Below are 18590 nucleotides of genomic sequence, written 5' to 3' on the forward strand. Positions count from 1 at the left end.
TGTCTCTTTCAATTCTGGTTTCCTTGGTGTGTATGCCCAGCAGTGGGATTGCTGGGTCATAAGGCAGTTCTATTTCCAGTTTTTTAAGGAATCTGCACACTGTTCTCCATAGTGGCTATACTAGTTTGCGTTCCCACCAATAGTGTAAGAGGGTTCCCTTTTCTCCACACCCTCTCCAGCATTTATTGTTTGTAGACTTTTTGATAGCAGCCATTCTGACTGGTGTGAGATGGTACTTCATTGTGGTTTTGATTTGCATTTCTCTGATAATGAGTGATGTTGAGCATCTTTTCAAGTGTTTGTTAGCCATCTGTATGTCTTCTTTGGAGAAATGTCTGTTTAGTTCTTTGACCTGTTTTTTGATTGGGTCATTTATTTTTCTAGTATTGAGCTGCATGAGCTGTTTGTATATTTTTGGGATTCTTTGTCAGTTGCTTCATTTGCTATTTTTTCTCCCATTCTGAAGGCTGTCTTTTCACTTTGCTTATAGTTTCCTTAGTTGTGTAGTTTCCTTCTTTCAAGGAAACTATCCAAGTCTTTCCCCTTTTCTAAAAATGGGTTGTTTGGTTAACAAACTGAGTTTTTTGAGTTGTTTGGCTATTGTGCATAGAAGTCCTTTATCAGATAAATGGTTTGCAAATTTTCTTTCTCAACTTGTAGCCTACCTTTTCCTTTAGCTTTACAGTGTCTTTTGATGTGCAAAAGGTAATACAAGTCCAGTTTATCAGTTGTCTTCTTTTATGGTTTGCTGATACGGTGTTGTGTATGACTTCTCTGCCTAACCCAAGGTCACGAGAAATTCCTCATGTGTTTTCTGAAAACTGTGTGTATATAGATATAAATAGATAAGGATATGACTTTATATTTTAAGAGCAGTTTTAGATTCACAGTAACATTGAGTGGGAAGTGCAGTAGGGATACTGAGAGTCAATTCCTAGGCAGGTTGATAAGAAGTCCAGGGTTCCCCCCCACACACACCCACTGACCCTGAGGAGGAGAAAGGGGTCTGGAGCTCTCAAGGAGTAAAGGACAAATGTTATTTTCTACATTGCTTTGTCTTAGTCAATATAACAATGTATCTTGAGGGTATGTTTCTCCTTAAAAGAACCTTCTGACTAATCTTGTTATCTTAAGATGTATATTGTGGGAGTAGGTCTGGTGAGATCTTTCTATTGTTCTAATCTTGTTAATGTAAGATGTATGTTGTGGGAGTGGGTCTGGTGAAAGTATATAAGGCCTTAATAAGACTAGCTAGGGGGCACTCTGCATCCCCCTTCGGGGTGTCTATGTCTCTCCCTTTTCAGACTTGAATAAAACTGCTACACAAAAGCTCTTGAGTGATCAAGCCTGGTCCCTGATCCTGAAGCTAAATCTTCAGAGATCATGAATCTGACATCGTTCACCATAAGCTATGAATACCATACCTCTGTGCCCCAACATATGCAACCTTCCCCACTGTCAGCATCCTGCCCCAGAGTTGCCGGGGTCCAGCCCCGGCTGATCCAGGGTATTCGAAGGAGAGACGGCATAGGCGACCTATTTACTTAAATATTTATCAAAGATATAAAGAGTAATAGAATGAGGATAGCTCAGTGAGGAAATTCAGTGGAGAAAAGAGGCTGAGTAGCTTGGTTTACGCGGGAGACCAATAAAACTTCAAGACGAGAAGTTTGCACCACTTACGTAGGCCGCAGGCATCCTTCCGTTCTCCCGAAGGAGAGGAGACAGTGAGGCCTCCCGGGTCGATCTTAGAAGCCCAGGCATAATTAGCAAGCATGGCGGGTTCCGTGCTCCAGATGGAGACTCAGCCAGAATGTGGGAGAGAGAGCGACATGGGGAGACCAAGTTTCGGTGAACAAGGCCCGCACTTTATTTTCCAAAGTAGTTTTTATACCTTAAGTTGTGCATAGAGGATAATGGGGGAAGGGGTGGAGTCATGCAGGGACAGCAGTTCCTGGTCCTAATCGAAGCCAGGCTTTCAAACTTATCATATGCAAAAGTTCAGGTGAATTACATCATCTTCTGGCCAGGAGGCCTGTTAACATTTTAAGAAACTTCCCTTTCTCCGAAGGTGATTATTCCAAAGTCAGGCACCAGCCTCTAAAAAAGCATTGGACAAAGCTGCATTCCTATAGGGCAAAGGTGAGGTGGGCTCAATCAAGAAAAGAATTCACTCAAGGGTCCAAGGTTACAAACATTGAGGCCACTATTTACATTTCTATACACCCATTATATCAATCAATACACTGCCAAGGACACAGTAGAATTTCTAATCAATCTTTGAACTACTCAAAGGAATCTGTGTTTAGACAGTTTAGAACATCTCCTGCCTCTCACAGTTGGGAGGCTCTGAACAAACACATGTGGCTGGAAAAACCTATTCAGCCAGGCTAGAGGATTTCCAAAGGAGTTAGTAGGTTAAACACTGTCACACCCAGGAATTATTAACTGGAGCTGTAAGCTAACTCTTTTTTCAGAGAGAGGTAGTGGGGGACAGCCCCCCGTAAAGTCAGAGGTGTAGGTGAAAGCACAAAGCAGAAAGTAGGCAGACTCTGGTTTTGGGGGTAGATGCTCGAGAATTTCCAGGGGGACTCCTGAAGCTCGATCCCGCCTTTGCGTATGCCAAGCCGCCTTCCTCATGACCTTTGTCATGGGTGGAGCTCCTCAGGCTGGCTCCCGGCAGTGATAGAATTCCAGTTGAGCTATTCCAGATCCTGAAAGATGATGCTGTGGAAAGTGCTGCACTCAATATGCAATATGCCGGCTCCCGGCACAGAGTGGTGAATTTGTTACAGTCAGTTTATGTACTGACTCATTATCACTCAAAATAAATAACTCGCATTAGGGTTCACTCTTGGTGTTATATGTGTTTGTGTCTTGGCAAATGTAAAATGACACGTGTCCACCCTTTAGTGTTATACAGAATAGTTGTACTGCTCTAAAAAAGCCCTCTGGATTCTGCTTGTTCATCCTACCTTCCCTCCAACTCTTGGCAACTACTGATCTTTTTACTGTCTCCTTAGCTTTGCCTTTTCCAGAATGTCATTTGCAGTAGTTGGAATTGTATAGTGAATAGCCTTTTTACATTGGCTTCTTTCACTTAATAATAGGTATTTTAGGCTCCTCCTTGTTTTTTCATGGTTTGATAGCTGATTTCTTCTTAGTGCTGAATAATGTTCACTCATTGGATGGATAAGTTTGCGATATATACCTATGATCAGGTTTCTGTCCAGACATACATTTTCAGAGTATATGTACAGTTTTGTAGGAAACTGCCAAACTGTCTACCAGAGTGGCTGTAACATTTTGCCTTCCCATAAGCAATAAATCTGTTGCTTCATGTACTCTTCAGCATTTGGTGTAGTCATTATTTTGAATTTTGGTTATTCCGATAGGTAGGTAATGGTATCTCATTGTTCTTTAATTTGTTATTTCCTAATTACATATGATGTAGTTTCCCAATTACACATTTTCATTTGCTTATTTGCTATCTGTGTATCTTCTTTGGTAAGGTGTCAGTTCAGGTCTTTTGCCTGTATTTGTGTTTCCTTATTGTTGAGTTTTTAAGAGTTCTTTGTATATTTTGGATAGCAGTCCTTTATCAGATATATCTCTTGCAAATGTTTTCTCCAAGCCTGTGGCTTATTTCTCAATTTCTGGAAGTAGTTTGTATTTTTAGCGATTACATTTAAACTTATTATCTATTATTATTTAACTGGAGTTGGATATTCAGTTGTTTCAGTATATTTGTTGGAAAGACCATCTTTTCCCTCATTGCTCTAATCTTGCACCTTCGTTGAAGATCATCTGACTGTGTTGTTGTTATCATTCAGAGGCTAAGAAGTGTCCAAATCTTTGCAACCCCATGGGCTATAGCCCACCAGATTCCTCTGTCCTCCAGTGTCTCCTGGAGTTTGCTCATATTCATGTCCATTGAGTTGGTGATGCTGTCTAAACATCTTATCCTCTGTCACCCCCTACTCCTTTTGCCTTCAATCTTTCCTGGCATCAGGGTCTTTTCCAATGAGTCAGCTCTTCACATCAGGTGGCCAAAGTATTGGAGCTTCAGCAACAGTCCTTCCAATAAATATTCAGGGTCGATTTCCTTTAGGATTGACTGGTTTGATCTCCTTGCTGTCCAAGGGACTCTCAAAACAGTCTTTTCCAGCATCACAATTCATAAGTATCAGTTCTTTGGCACTCAGCGTTCTTTAATTTATATAGGCTAACTCTCGCATCATTTCCTGGCTGCAGTCAGCACCTGCAGTGATTTTGGAGCCCAAGAAAAGAAAATCTGTCACCACTTCCACTTTTCCCCCTTCTATTTGTAGTAAAGCGATGGGAGTGGGTGCCATGATCTTAGTTTTTTTAATTTTGAGTTTCAAGCCAGCTTTTTCACTCTTCTCTTTCACCCTCATCAAGAGGCTTTTTAGTTCCTCTTCCCTTTCTGCCATTAGAGTGATATCTGCATATCTGAGGTTGTTGATATATCTCTTAGTAATCTTGATTCCAGCTTGTGGTTCATCCAGCCTGGCATTCATTCAGTTCAGTTCAGTTCAGTCGCTCAGTCGTGTCTGACTCTTTGCGACCCCATGAACTGTGGCACGCCAGGCCTCCCTGTCCATCACTAACTCCCGGAGTCTACCCAAACCCACACCCATCGAGTCGGTGATGCCATCCAACCATCTCATCCTCTGTTGCCCCCTTCTCCTCCTGCCCTCGATTTTTCCCAGCATCAGGGTCTTTTCCAGTGAGTCAGCTCTTTGCATCAGGTGGCCAAAGTATTGGAGTTTCAGCTTCAGCATCCGTCCTTCCAATGAACATCCAGGGCTGATCTCCTTTAGGATGGATTGTTGGACCTCCTTACAGTCCAAGGGACTCTCAAGAGTCTTCTCCAACACCACAGTTCAAAAGCATCAGTTCTGCTCTCAGCTTTCCTTATAGTCCAACTCACATCCATACATGACAACTGGTAAAACCATAGCCTTGATTAGACGGACCTTTGTTGGCAAAGTAATGTCTCTGCTTTTTAATATGCTGTCTAGGTTGGTCATAATTTTCCTTCCAAGGAGTAAGCGTCTTTTAATTTCATGGCTGCAGTCACCATCTGCAGTGATTTTGGAGCCCAGAAAAATAAAGTCTGACACTGTTTCCACTGTTGCCCCATCTATTTCCCATGAAGTGATGGCACTGGATGCCATGATCTTAGTTTTCTGAATGTTGAGCTTTAAGGCAACTTTTCACTCTCATCTTTCACTTTCATCAAGAGGCTCTGGTTCTTCTTCACTTTCTACCATAATAAGGTTGGTGTCATCTGCATATCTGAGGTTACTGATATTTCTCCCGGCAATCTTGATTCTAGCTTGTGCTTCCTCCAGCCCAGCATTTCTCATGATGTACGCTGCAAAGAAGTTAAATAGCAGGGTGACAATATACAGCCTTGATGTACTCCTTTCCGGATTTGGAACCAGTCTGTTGTTCCATGTCCAGTTCTAACTGTTGCTTCCTGACCTGCGTGCAGGTTTCTTAAGAGGCAGGTCAGGTGGTCTGGTATTCCCATCTCTTTCAGAATTTTCCAGTTTATTGTGATCCACACTGTCAAAGGCTTTGGCATAGTCAATAAAGCAGAAATAGATGTTTTTCTGGAATTATTACCATGGCTTTAAAGTAAACATTGAACTAGATTAGTATAAGCATTCACCATAATTAGCATAGTATATTCTAATTCACACCATAAGCATTCACCACATGATTAACATAGACTGTATGGCCCTAGCCTCTCAGGTAAACAAAGCCATTCTTAATCAGGCCTGACATTCTGAAGGCTTAGAGGTTTCCTCCCAGGAACTAAGGGCAAAGCTCAACCTCTGTTGGGCAAGGTTAATCCTTTTAATACACAAAGAGAAGTAAGACAACCTTAAAGATCAACTTCATGGTATCCTCTTGAAACTGAGGTGTGTGTACCCACTGAGCATATAAAACTTTTTGAAGTGGTGCAAGGGTACACGTGCATTTCACAGATGGAGTATCCAGATTCTTGGAACCTTCTGTGTGTTCTCTTCCATAAACTTGATCTGCCCTGAGCTTTCATCAGGCTCTGAGGCATCATGCTCTGCCTATGCTTTCCCTCTTCCCCTTTAATATTCATGCCACTTCCTCTTTCCATAAGAAAGCCACACCTTTCACCCATTCCTAACCTTGTCTTATTGTATCAGAGTATGAAAGCCTCTAGGTAGCAAATAAAGGAACAGCTGGAAATACTGAGGTCCCTTTAAGGATAAGTGCATATCCACAGTGACAGTGTTTGGGCCAAGAGGAAATGTACACTCAAAGTCAGTTTGCTTTTCGGCCCACAGGTCCAGGCTCTCCAGGAGAAAGAGTGATCAAGTCAAGGAATTAGGGAAGAAAGAGGAGGTTCTTGGAGTTGGATATCATCGTTCCAGGGGACATCTTTAAGTGAATGCCAAGATTTCTGTCTTTAAGAATGACACAGTAAATGCAGAAGAGACAGAAGTCAGAATCCATGTTACTATTTCCTGAGCACAGAAGATGATCAAGGCCCAGGTGATTTTTTGTTATATCTTTCCTTTATTGTCTAATAGATTTGTGGTAAGCTGAAAAAAATAATAGCTCAGCTAAACAAAGTATTAATTGGGGATGATTGGATTCTGGGGAGAAATTAATTTGGACTCTGAATTCAGAATCAGGACAAAGTGAATCAGGAATGTATTGTTCATAGGGATCACATCAGATGACTAGTATTAGAAGAGAATGTGTGACTGTGGTGGAGCCTGTGGATTGCATCAGCTGTCACTTTTTATTATCTTAGCAGACATCACAACCAGAAAAACATGAAAAGCTCCATGATATGTGTTGACTATGAGGAGAGAGCAGATCAGCTCTCTGGGGGATTCAATGGTTTATGTCACTTAAGTATATGGAGTGATACTCCTAACAACATTGCTGACTCTGAGGGGCTCCTCCCTGGCCTGGTACCAATCATGCATGTAAAAGAAAGATGAATGCAATTTACTGAAGAGCATTACCTATATAGGTATATAAAATTCCGTGAGTTTCATAATCATACTCAAGAAAGCAAGTTGTAAGATAAGTACTATGGATGTAGTGAACAACATGATGGCTATAGCTAACACTGCTGTATGATATATAGGAAAGTGGTTAAGAGCAAATCCTGAGTTCTCATCACAGGGAGAAAAGCTTTTTCCTTTTCTTTTTGTTGTATCTACGCGAGAAGATAGATGTTGACTGAACCTGTTGTGATAGTGATTTCACAATATATGTAAATCATATCATCATGCTTTACATCTTAAATTTATATGGTGATATATGTCAGTTATTTCTCAATAAAACAGTCATTGGAGTTTGATAGAAGTGAAATATTTAACCTTTGAAATGAGAAAATAACATAATCCAACCTATGTTTTGGTGAACAGTGGTGGAGATTCTGAGTTTGAGAAATAGATTCAGCGTGAAATATGCAAGCTTCACTGATAATAGCTCAGTACTCCTTGACCATGATCCAAGACTCAGCTGGGGATGGATACACTTTGAGTTCACTTACATAGTTACTGGCAGAATTCATTTCCAGAAATCAAATGAGAGCCTTAGATTCTATCTGTCTGCTCATGTAAGACCACTATGAGTTCCTTTTCACATGGGCCTCCCAACGTGCCATCTTGTTTCATCAAAGTCATCAACAGACAGATTCTGTGAGCAAGATGGAAATCATATATATAGCCTAATTTAAAAATGCATGTCTTGATTTTCCTGGTGGTTCAGAGGTTAAGACTCCACACTTCCATTGTCGGGGGGCATGGGTTCAAGCCCTGGTCAGGGAACTAAATCCCACATACCATGCAGACCAAAAAAATATATATATTAAAATTGGTATCACAGCATTTTTGCTGCATTTTGTTTTTTAGAAGCATTTCAGCCCATGCTCAAGGGAAGGGTACCTCGTAGGGGCGTGAATACCTAGTGTGTAGTAAGGAATTTGACTAACTTTTGTCCCTAATTTCTGGGAGGTAATCTCTAAAGCCTTGGAATTACCCGTGTGTTAGGAGTGTCTTGTTTTTCATCCCAGACCACTGCAACCACACTTTATAGTTTATGTATGAGGTGACTCATGTGGGCCCTAGAGGATTTGTGCTAATAAGACAATTCAAGGCGAGGGCTGTCCATGCCCCAAAGACCAGCTGTGTGAATAGAGGGTTGTGGGGTTCAGCCATGTGGTCAGTGATTCAGTAAATCATACATATATAAGGGAGCCTCAATAAAAATTCTGGACACTGGACTTTAGGTGAGCTTTCTTGGTTAGCAGTACTCCTGAGTACTGTCATACAGTGTGGCTGGAAGGAGAGAATGCTGCCCAGGACTCTATGGAGTCCTGTGTTTCGGTACCAAGTGACTTCATGTCTGACTTTTTGGCACAAAAATCAGAACTTTGAAGATAATATTCTATGTTTTTTGAGTTCTGTTGTAGGTCATCTATCTTTTGTGTCTGGTTGCTTTTATAGTTCCCTTTTGTATTTGTGTATTATAGTTTTAGTCTGATGTCCCTACCTAGAGATTTCCTGCTTGGAATTTGTTGGGATTCCTGAGCTTGGGGTTTGGAGAGTTTAATCAGTTTTGAAAATTTTCACCTTTAGATGTTGAGATACTGATTCATTACTATATTTTTTCTTTGTTTTTGTTTTCAAATCTTCCTAATCAACTTATTTTTTTTCTTTGCTGCAGATGTATCTTGTATAGTTTCTGCTATTTTTTACATGTATTAAAAACATTATCTTGTAAATTTCAGATGTGGAGTCTGTTCAGAGTTGATTCTTATATTGGCTGTGAAGTTTCATGGTAATGTAGGACTGTTTTATTTGTCCTGATGTCATTTGGATATTATGCAAATAGGTAGGTGCTAAAATGTATACATAGAAAGATAGGATTTTGTTTTTAACTGAAATGTATTTGAGAAAAGTATATTGATGCAGGAGGTATGGTGAAAATCAGAATAACTTCTCTCATGTTTCTTCCATATTGATGAAAGGAATTCACATCATACAGGACTTTATTATTACAGGAATTGCTGACACTGGAAGATGTGGCTGTGGAGTTCAACTGGGAGGAGTGGCAGCTCCTGGATTCTGCTCAGAGAGACCTATACTGGGATGTGATGTTGGAGAACTATAACAATTTGGTGTCACTGGGTAAGGATGACTCCCAGTGTCATTTATGAGTGTCGAGTCACTGGACTTTTCTCCATCACCTGATGAAAGCTTTGCAGTCCCTGTGGTCTTCCAAAGAGTTAGATGTTTTTGTTCCCTGTCTGGCTCCAAAGAGGTGTAATCTCCTGTACCCTGAAAGAGAACATTTGCTTTGCATACAAGAAATTTTGTTTCTAAAATGCAGTATTCGGCACAGGTGGAGGTAAGAGGAGAGGGAGGCTTAAGAGAAAGGGGGTATATATGTATCCACATAGGTGATTTCACGTTGTACTGCAGAAACTAACACAACATTGTAAAGCAATTATACTCCAATTAAAAAAGTAGAATCCAATAAAATGTGATATGCTTAATAGGAATCCAGTAAAGTTAAAAATTCAGTAAATGTTAAATAAATAAAATGCAGTATTTTCCCATCTTGACATACCATAACCCAGTTCTTGCATCTAAGTCTTTTATCATTTCTCATGATCAGGATATCAAGGTACCAAACCAGATATGCTTTCCAAGTTGGAACATGGAAGAGAACCATGCATAATAGAAAATGAAATGCGGAATAGAATTTTTCCAGGTGAGTGAGTTAGAATCAGCAATGGGAGTGACCAAGGAAGTCATATTCCAGTTTTTTCTAGAGAAGGAGTCACAGCTGTGAGGGTGACTGATGCTCAACAGCTGTTCCCCATATTCATCTATCCAGATGAGAACTCTTTCTGGGTATTTAGCTTTAAATATATTCCTTGTCTCTTTTTGGATCTGATATTCATTCACTTCCTCATACATCTTTATACTTTTATACTGGGATTACATGGTAGATAATAAAGAGCACCCCCACACACCATGTCATTTTTTAAGCCTTTCATCCCATACCAGTCTCATGAAATAATTTATCATTTCCTTTTTTCTTAGGAATCCGGAAAGGTGACAGTTATTTGCCAGAGCACTCTCGAAACCAAAGATTTCTGAAGAGCATGCAACAGTGCAGTGAACAGAATGCATTTAGAAAGAGTGTTCATCTGAGCAAAACACATTTCACCCTAATTCAAGATCGTATATTTAACTTACATAGAAAAGCTTTGGAATCAAGCTTAAGTTTAATTAACCAGAAGAGCAGCTATGGAATAAAGAACCCTGTGGAGTTTAATGGAGATGAGAAATCCTTTCTACATAGTGATTGTGGACAGTTGTATTCTGGAATTATATTTCCTGAAAGTACAGAACACATTAGCGCTCAATTCCAATTCCTTAAGCATCAGAGGACTCACAAAATAGAGAAATCTCTAGCCTGTGTTGAAAGTGAGAAGCCATGCAGCAGGAAATCTCAGCTTATTTCTCATGAGAGTGTTCATACTGGAGAGAAACCCAGTGGGGGTAATCCATGTGAGAAATCTTTCTTCAGAAATGTCACATTAACTAAACATCAGAAAACTCAAACACGAGACACACCCCACTTAACCAGTGAGCCCAGAAAAGGCTGTACTGTGAAGAGCAGCTCCCCTGTACATCACCAAACCTGCACAGGAGAGAAAGCCTATGTATGCAGTGAGTGTGGAAAAGGCTTCACCATGAAGCGCTATCTGATTGCACATCAGCAAACTCATAGTGGAGAGAAACCTTACGTATGTGGTGAATGTGGAAAAGGCTTCTCCGGGAAGAGTAATCTCACTGTGCATCAGCGCACCCACACGGGGGAGAAACCCTATGTATGCAGTGAGTGTGGGAAAGGCTTCACCATGAAGCGCTATCTTGCTGTACACCAGCGAACTCATACTGGAGAGAGGCCATATTTGTGCAGTGAATGTGGGAAAGATTTCGCTGTGAAGAGTAATCTCACGGTACACCTGCGATCTCACACAGGGGAGAAATCTTACATATGTGGTGAATGTGGGAAAGGCTTCACTGTAAAGAGTAATCTCATGGTACACCAGCGAACTCACACGGGAGAGAAATCTTACCGGTGTAACGAATGTGGGAAAGGCTTCACCACAAAGCTCACTCTCATTATACACCAACGAACTCACACAGGAGAGAAACCCTATGAGTGCAATGAGTGTGGTAAAGCCTTCAGTCAGAAGATATGCCTCATACAACATGAGAGGTGTCACACGGGAAAGACTCCCTTTGTATGTACTGAGTGTGGAAAATCCTATTCCCACAAGTATGGTCTCATTACCCATCAGAGAATTCACATAGGAGAGAAACCCTATGAGTGTGATGAATGTGGAAAAGCCTTCACCACAAAGTCAGTACTCAATGTCCATCAAAGGACTCACACAGGAGAGAGACCATATGGGTGCAGTGATTGTGAGAAAGCCTTCTCCCACTTGTCAAATCTTGTGAAACATAAGAAAATGCACATCAGAGAAATGGGTAGATCCAGTCAAGTTGGAAATGCCTTTAACAGAGTCCCAGATCATTTTTTATGAGTGAACCAAAGCCCCGTTAATGCAATGATTGGGGAAATGCCTTCTGTGACAGCTAAGACTTTAAGCATCAGTGCTTCTAGCAGAGCAGAATGTAGTCATGGGATGACCTGTTGTTATCAGATGGGGGACCATGAGGAGATGAAAGGGTTTGCCCCAGAGATAAATCCAGTGAATATCGTGAATGCAATAGTGCCTTAATGATCCTACCTCACATTTTCTGTTAGTGAAAACGTGTTGGAAAAGCCCTTGATACGTTCAGGGTGGAGATGCCTTGGGGAAAACTTTCTGGCTTCATTATATGTCTGAAAAGTATATATTCCATATACACTTGGACAAATTTTGTGAATGCAGAGACTAGAAAAGTCATCAGTGGGAAGATAGACTTTATTATCAGGGATTGTTGTTGATCATCAGTGAACTCATTGTAGAAGTATGATTTAGAAAAGAAAAAAGAAATACGATGACCATGGGAATGTCTTTACCCAGAAAGAAGACCTCAGTGAGTGTCAGAGGTCACACTGGAGAAATATTTTTAAGAGGACAGTATATATGGCAAGATTTCAGTGAAGCATTCTGCCTCATCATTTGTCAGGGAATCACATAGAAATTAAAACTTTTAGGAACATGCTAAAGGTAGAGTACCTTTAGTTAAATATCAGTGGGTTTACAAAGGAATGAATTTTTATGAAAATAATAAATGTTTGAGTGCTTTTTGTTACAAATGTAACCTCATCAGACATCAGATGATGCACCTGAGTCTTGTTTCTGATTTCCTTGTGAATAATTCCATAATTTTGTGTGTGTTTTTTTAAATGTGGACCATCTCCCAACTCTAGTTGAATTTGCTACAGTATTGCTTGTTTTTTTGCAAGGGATGTGAGATCTTAGCTCCCAAATCAGGTATCAAACCCACACCCCCTGCATTGGAAGGCAAAGTCTTAACCACTGAACCACCAGGGAAGTTCCAGTAATTCCATAGTTTTAAATAAAAGTTGTTTGCTTTTATCATTGTTACTGCAAGTGTTTTAAAAAGGAAATGGAATAGGTACACACATTTGCAGCTTGCTTAACTAAGTTTATAAATAAAACCAAATATTTTATAAAACCACCTTCAAAGTTGTTTTTATAAAATGGATAACTTGAGATCATTTTTAACTTATAAGAAAATGCAAAAGTAGTCCAGAAAATTCCCTTGTATCCCTTATATAACTTATCCCCGTAAAAACATTTTATGTAACCATTAACTCTTAACCTTTGGAATTTAGATTTCCCTAGATTTTTTACATGAATTTTTAAATAGTTTTTTTTGGAATTCTAAGCTGCTTTATTACATTCATAGATTTTGTGTAACTGCTATCTCCAGAATGTAAAACTTTAATCAACACAGACACCCTCAAGCTACCTTTTTATGGTCACTCCTTCTATCCAAACCTACCTCTGGCAACTATGTGTCAGTTTTCCATCAATATTAATTTTGTCATTTATGAAATTAATTTTTATAACCGGATTTTAAACATTATGTTGTATTTATTGATACAAATTTATAATTTTTTATTAATAAGGGCCATGTAATCTGTTTTTGTCCCTCAGGAAATTGCTCTTAAGACTTTTTTGAGTTGAATTGCTTTATTTTTATTACTGAGTAGTATACATTATTGGATGTACCAGTTTGTTTATCCATTCACTCTTCAGATAAGTTTGTATTGTTTCCTGGTTTCAACTTTTATAAAGAAAGGTGCTATACATCTGCATCCAGGGTTTTGGATGGACATAAATTTTCATTCCTCTGTAATATATATTCAGGTGTATGATTATTGGGACATAAAGAAAGTTGTGTTTAGCTTTAAAAGAAACTACCAGACTCGCTTCCAGAGTGACTTTACCGTTTTACATTCTCACCAGCAGTGTATGATATCCACTTGTTCCACATCCTCTCTGGCATTTGGTATTTTAAGTGTATTTTAGTCATTCTGCTAGCAACACATGATTCAATTGTTCATCCTTACCAGCACTTGGTATTGTGATATGTTACATTACCCATTCTATTAGGTTTGTAGTCATATCTGATCTTGAGCTTGCATTTCCCTCATAGCTAATGATTTTCAATCCTGTTATTATTATTGGACTTATAACGACGTTTGTACCGTTTGACGACCTTCACCATTTCTGCCCTCCCACCCTTCTTTCAGCTTCTGGCACACAGTCTGTTATTATTTATAAGTTTGGGTTTTTGGGGGGAGGTTTCTACAAATAAAAGAGATCATAGAATATTCAGCTTTCTTAGCTTGATTTATTTCACTTAATATCCCTCATGGTTGCAAATGGAAAGATTTCCTTCTTTTTATGGTTGAATTTCTTTATCCATTCATCTGACAATGAACACTTAAGACTGTTTCCATGTCATGGCTGTTGTAAATAACACTGCCCTGAACACTGATTGTAACAACATATCTTTTCAAGTTAGAGTTCTTATTTTTTTCCAGATATATACCCAAATTGCTAAATCTTATGGTACTCCTATTTTTCATTTTTTGAGGAACCTGTGTACTGTTTTCCTTAGTATCTGTACCAATCACGAGCTTCTTCATTCTTTTTATGTCTATAGTGTTTATGAAGATCCATCCCATGATTTATTTAACCCATCACCTACTAATGTACACTCCTATTGGTTTTAGTTACCTTTGACTGCATTGCAAATCTACCTCCCTAAAAATATCTAAAGACAGCAAACATTAATTATTAATTCTCTAGTACGTGGATTGAGAGTTAAATTGTCTAGTGTGGGCTGTCCTGACTGGTGGCTACATGATCTAGATGGCTTTTTTCCACATATCTGGAAATATCATCCCTGGAATGGGTGGGGTGACTTTTCACATAGTATCTCATCCTGTGCCTAGCCTGGGCTCTATTACAATGTGTTAGGAGAGCTCCAACAGAGTAGAACATGCTTCAGTGAGCAAGTCTTTCTTCCCTCTGCATCAAGCTTGCTATTGTCCCATCGGACATATTCATCAGAGTCATGCTGGGGCACTATCCAAAGGTATGAATGCAGAGATACAAGAGTAAGTTTATGTAATGATCACAAGATTTCTTACTTCCTTAAAATTGTCAAAATTGATGCCATAAATATCCTTGTGCATGTTTGTTCTCACAACTATAATTTCTGAATTTCTGTTGATTGGTGCCTTTAGAAGAATGAAAGATTTAAACTGAGCAATTGCAAGTTGTACTCCAAAAACATTTTATTAATTTTTACACTCTAGATTCAGTCCTGCCCCCCTGAAAAGCACACTGAACATGATACCTAAAATTTATTGGAGTGGGTTTTTTTTGGTAGCGTGGGGTCTTAGTTGTGGCACATGAGGTCTTTTAGTTGTAGCATGCCAACTCTTTAGTTGCATTATGTGGTATTGAGTTCCCTGTCCAGGGATTGAATCATGGGTACCTGCATTGGGAGAACAGAGTCTTAAACACTGGACCATCAGGTAAGTCCCTGGTAAGCATTTTTTGAACTAGAACTATGACAAACTTGATATCATCTCAATTCATTCAAGGCTGTGGATGTTGGACACCTCTGTTAATTACTATGCTAATGAGAAAAATGAGAGGCTAAGGAGAATCAGTTCAGTTCAGTTGCTCAGTCGTGTTTGATTCTGTGACCCCATGGACTGCAGCACCCCAGGCCTCCCTGTCCATCACCAACTCCCAGAATTTACTCAAACCCATGTCCATTGAGTCGGTGATGCTATCCAACCATCTCATCCTCTAACATCCTCTTCTCCTGCCTTCAATCTTTCCCAGCATCAGGGTCTTTACAAATGAGTCAGCTCTTCGCATCAGGTGGTCAAAGCTTAGCAGTTTGAGTTTCGACATCAGTCTTTCCAATGAGGATCCAGGACTGATTTCCTTTAGGATAGACTGGTTGGATCTCACAGAAGAGAAACCTTACATATTCAGTGAATGTGGAAAAGGCTTCAGTGAGATGTCTTATTGCACGCCGTTGAACTCATACACGAGAAACCCTTCATATGCAGTGAATGTGGGAAAGGTTCACCTTGAAGAACAGTCTGAGCACACATCAGCAAACTCACAGAGAAGAGAAACTATATATGTGCAGTCAATGTGGGAAAGGCTTTTCAACGAAGCACTGCCTCATCATACATCAGCCAACTCATACAGGAGAGAAACCCTATGTGTGTAGTGTCTGTGGAAAAGGCTTCACTACGAAGGGTGATCTTGTACATCAGTGCACTCATACTACTGAGAAACCATTTACATGCAGTGATTGTGGGAAAGGCTTTACTGTGAAGAGCCAACTGATTGTACATGAGTGAACTCATACAGGGGAGAAATCCTACGTATGTAGTGAATGCAGAAATGCTTCTCCAGCCAAGGCCCACCTCATCAGACATCAATGAACTCACACTGGAGAGGAACCCTATATATGCAGTGATTGTGGAAAAGGCTTTGTTCAGAAAGGCAGTCTCATTGTGCATGAACGAACTCACTGTAGAGAAACCCAATATATGCAGTAAATGTGTGGCAAAGGCTTATTCTCAAAAAGGAAGCTTAATGCACACCTGCGAACTCATACTGGAGAGAAACCATATATATGTAATGAACATGGCAAAGGCTTAGATTTCCCTGGTGGCTCAGAAAGTAAAGCGTCTGCCTACAATGCAGGAGACCCGGGTTCAATTCCTGGGTTGGGAAGATCTCCTGGAGAAGGAAATGGCAACCCACTCCAATATCTTGCCTGGACAATCCCATGGACGGAGGAGCCTGGTAGGCTACAGTCCATGGGGTCACAAAGAGTCGGACACGACTGAGCGACTTCACTTTCTGTAAGGAGTACTCTAGATATGTATCAGCAGATTTGCACTGGACAGAAACTATACAAATGCAGCGAGTGTGGTAAAGCATTTTGGAAGAAGACATGCCGGATAGAACATCAGAGATTTTACTCAGGAAATGCTTCTTTGCATGTACTGAATGTGGAAAATTCTCTTTACACAAAAATGATCTCATCACCTGTTAGAGAATTCACATGGGAAAGAGGCCATATGAATGCTGTGAATATGGGAAAGTCTTTACCACAAAGTCAGGACTCAAGGTTTATCAATGAAACATACCAGAGAGGGGCCCTGTGGATGCAGCAAATGTGGGAAGGCTTTTGCCCACTTGTTAATCCATGTTAAACATAAGTGAAATCACAGGTAGTCTCTTTGGGGAAGTGTGTAACAAGTTGCAGACCCTCAAGAAATAGTATGCAGAGAAGAATTGCAATGCAAAGAATGTGGTATTATCTTTAGTGATTACAGCATATTTTATATTGATGGAAAAATGTACGAAACAACTCAGGTAAAACCAGCCTTCTTCAGCGTTACTGGTTGGGGCATAGACTTGGATTACCATGATAGTGAATGGCTTGCCTTGGAAACGAACAGAGATCATTCTGTCTTTTTTGAGATTGCATCCAAATACTGCATTTCGGACTCTTTTGTTGACCATGATGGCTACTCCATTTCTTCTAAGGGATTCCTGCTCACAGTAGTAGATATAATGGTCATCTGAGTTAAATTCACCCATTCCAGTCCATCTTAGTTCGCTGATTCCTAGAATGTCGACGTTCACTCTTGCCATCTCCTGTTTGACCACTTCCAATTTGCCTTGATTCATGGACCTAACATTCCAGGTTCCTATGCAATATTGCTCTTTACAGCATCAGACCTTGCTTCTATCACCAGTCACATCCACATTGTGGATATTGGGTATTGTTTTTGCTTTGGCTCCATCCCTGCATTCTTTCTGGAGTAGCATACCTACTGATCACCAGTAGCATATTGGGCACCTACTGACCTGGGGAGTGCATCTTTCAGTGTCCTATCTTTTTACCTTTTCTTACTGTTCATGGGGTTCTCAAAGCAAGAATACTGAAGTGGTTTGCCATTCCCTTCTCCAGTGGACCACATTCTGTCAGACCTCTCCACCATGACCTGTCCGTCTTGGGTGGCCCAAAACAGCATGGCTTAGTTTCATTGAGTTAGACAAGGCCGTGGTCCATGTGATCAGATTAGCTAGTTTTCTGTGATTGTGGTTTCGGTCTGTCTGCCCTCTGATGCCCTCTTTCAGTGCCTACCGTCTTACTTGGGTTTCTCTTATCTTGGATGTGGGATATCTCTTTATGACTGCTCCAGCAAAGCGCAGCCTCTGCTCCTTACTTGGACATGGGGTATCTCCTCTCGGACGCTGCCCCTGACCTTGGATGTGGGATAGCTCCTCTCGGCTGCACTTAAGTTGAACAGTTCTATGAAGACCTACAAACCTTTCTAGAACTAACACCCCAAAAAGATGTCCTTTTCATTTTAGGGGACTAGAATGCAAAAGTAGGAAGTCAAGAAACACCTGGAGTAACAGGCAAATTTGGCCTTGGAGTATGGAATAAAGCAGGGCAAAGGCTAACAGAGTTCTGCCAAGAGAAGGCACTTGTCATAGCAAACACCCTCTTTCAACAACACAAGAGAAGACTCTACACATGGACATCACCAGATGGTCGACACCGAAATCAGATTGATTATATTCTTTGCAGCCAAAGATGGAGAAGATCTATACAGTCAGCAAAAACAAGACCAAGATCTGTGGCTCAGATCATGAACTCCTTATTGCCAAATCCAGACTGAAATTGAAGAAAGTGGAGAAAACCACTAGACCATTCAGGTATGACCTAAATCAAATCTCTTATGACTATACAGTGGAAGTGAGAAATAGATTCAAGGGACTAGATCTGATAGGGTGCCTGATGAACTATGGACGGAGGTACATGACACTGTACAGGAGACAGGAATCAAGACCATCCCCAAGAAAAAGAAATGCAAAAAAGCAAAATGGCTGTCTGAGGAGGCCTTACAAATAGCTGTGAAAAGCAAAGGAG

General features: G+C 40.3%; 1 protein-coding gene across 1 annotated transcript in view; it reads left to right on the forward strand.

The window, feature by feature from the left end:
- ZNF614 (zinc finger protein 614) overlaps positions 1-14627 on the forward strand; it is a 23587-nt gene extending 8960 nt beyond the window's left edge. Inside the window, exons 2-5 of the mRNA XM_010833459.1 lie at positions 6357-6564; positions 9095-9221; positions 9712-9807; positions 10143-14627. Coding sequence (XP_010831761.1) covers positions 6550-6564; positions 9095-9221; positions 9712-9807; positions 10143-11659 — 1755 coding nt within the window. The 5' untranslated portion in view covers positions 6357-6549 and the 3' untranslated portion in view covers positions 11660-14627. The remainder of the gene's footprint in view (positions 1-6356; positions 6565-9094; positions 9222-9711; positions 9808-10142) is intronic.
- The last annotated feature ends 3963 nt before the right edge of the window (positions 14628-18590 follow it).

This window comes from Bison bison, unplaced genomic scaffold (assembly GCF_000754665.1).
Source record: "Bison bison bison isolate TAMUID 2011002044 unplaced genomic scaffold, Bison_UMD1.0 scf7180017863683, whole genome shotgun sequence".
Taxonomy (NCBI): domain Eukaryota; kingdom Metazoa; phylum Chordata; class Mammalia; order Artiodactyla; family Bovidae; genus Bison; species Bison bison.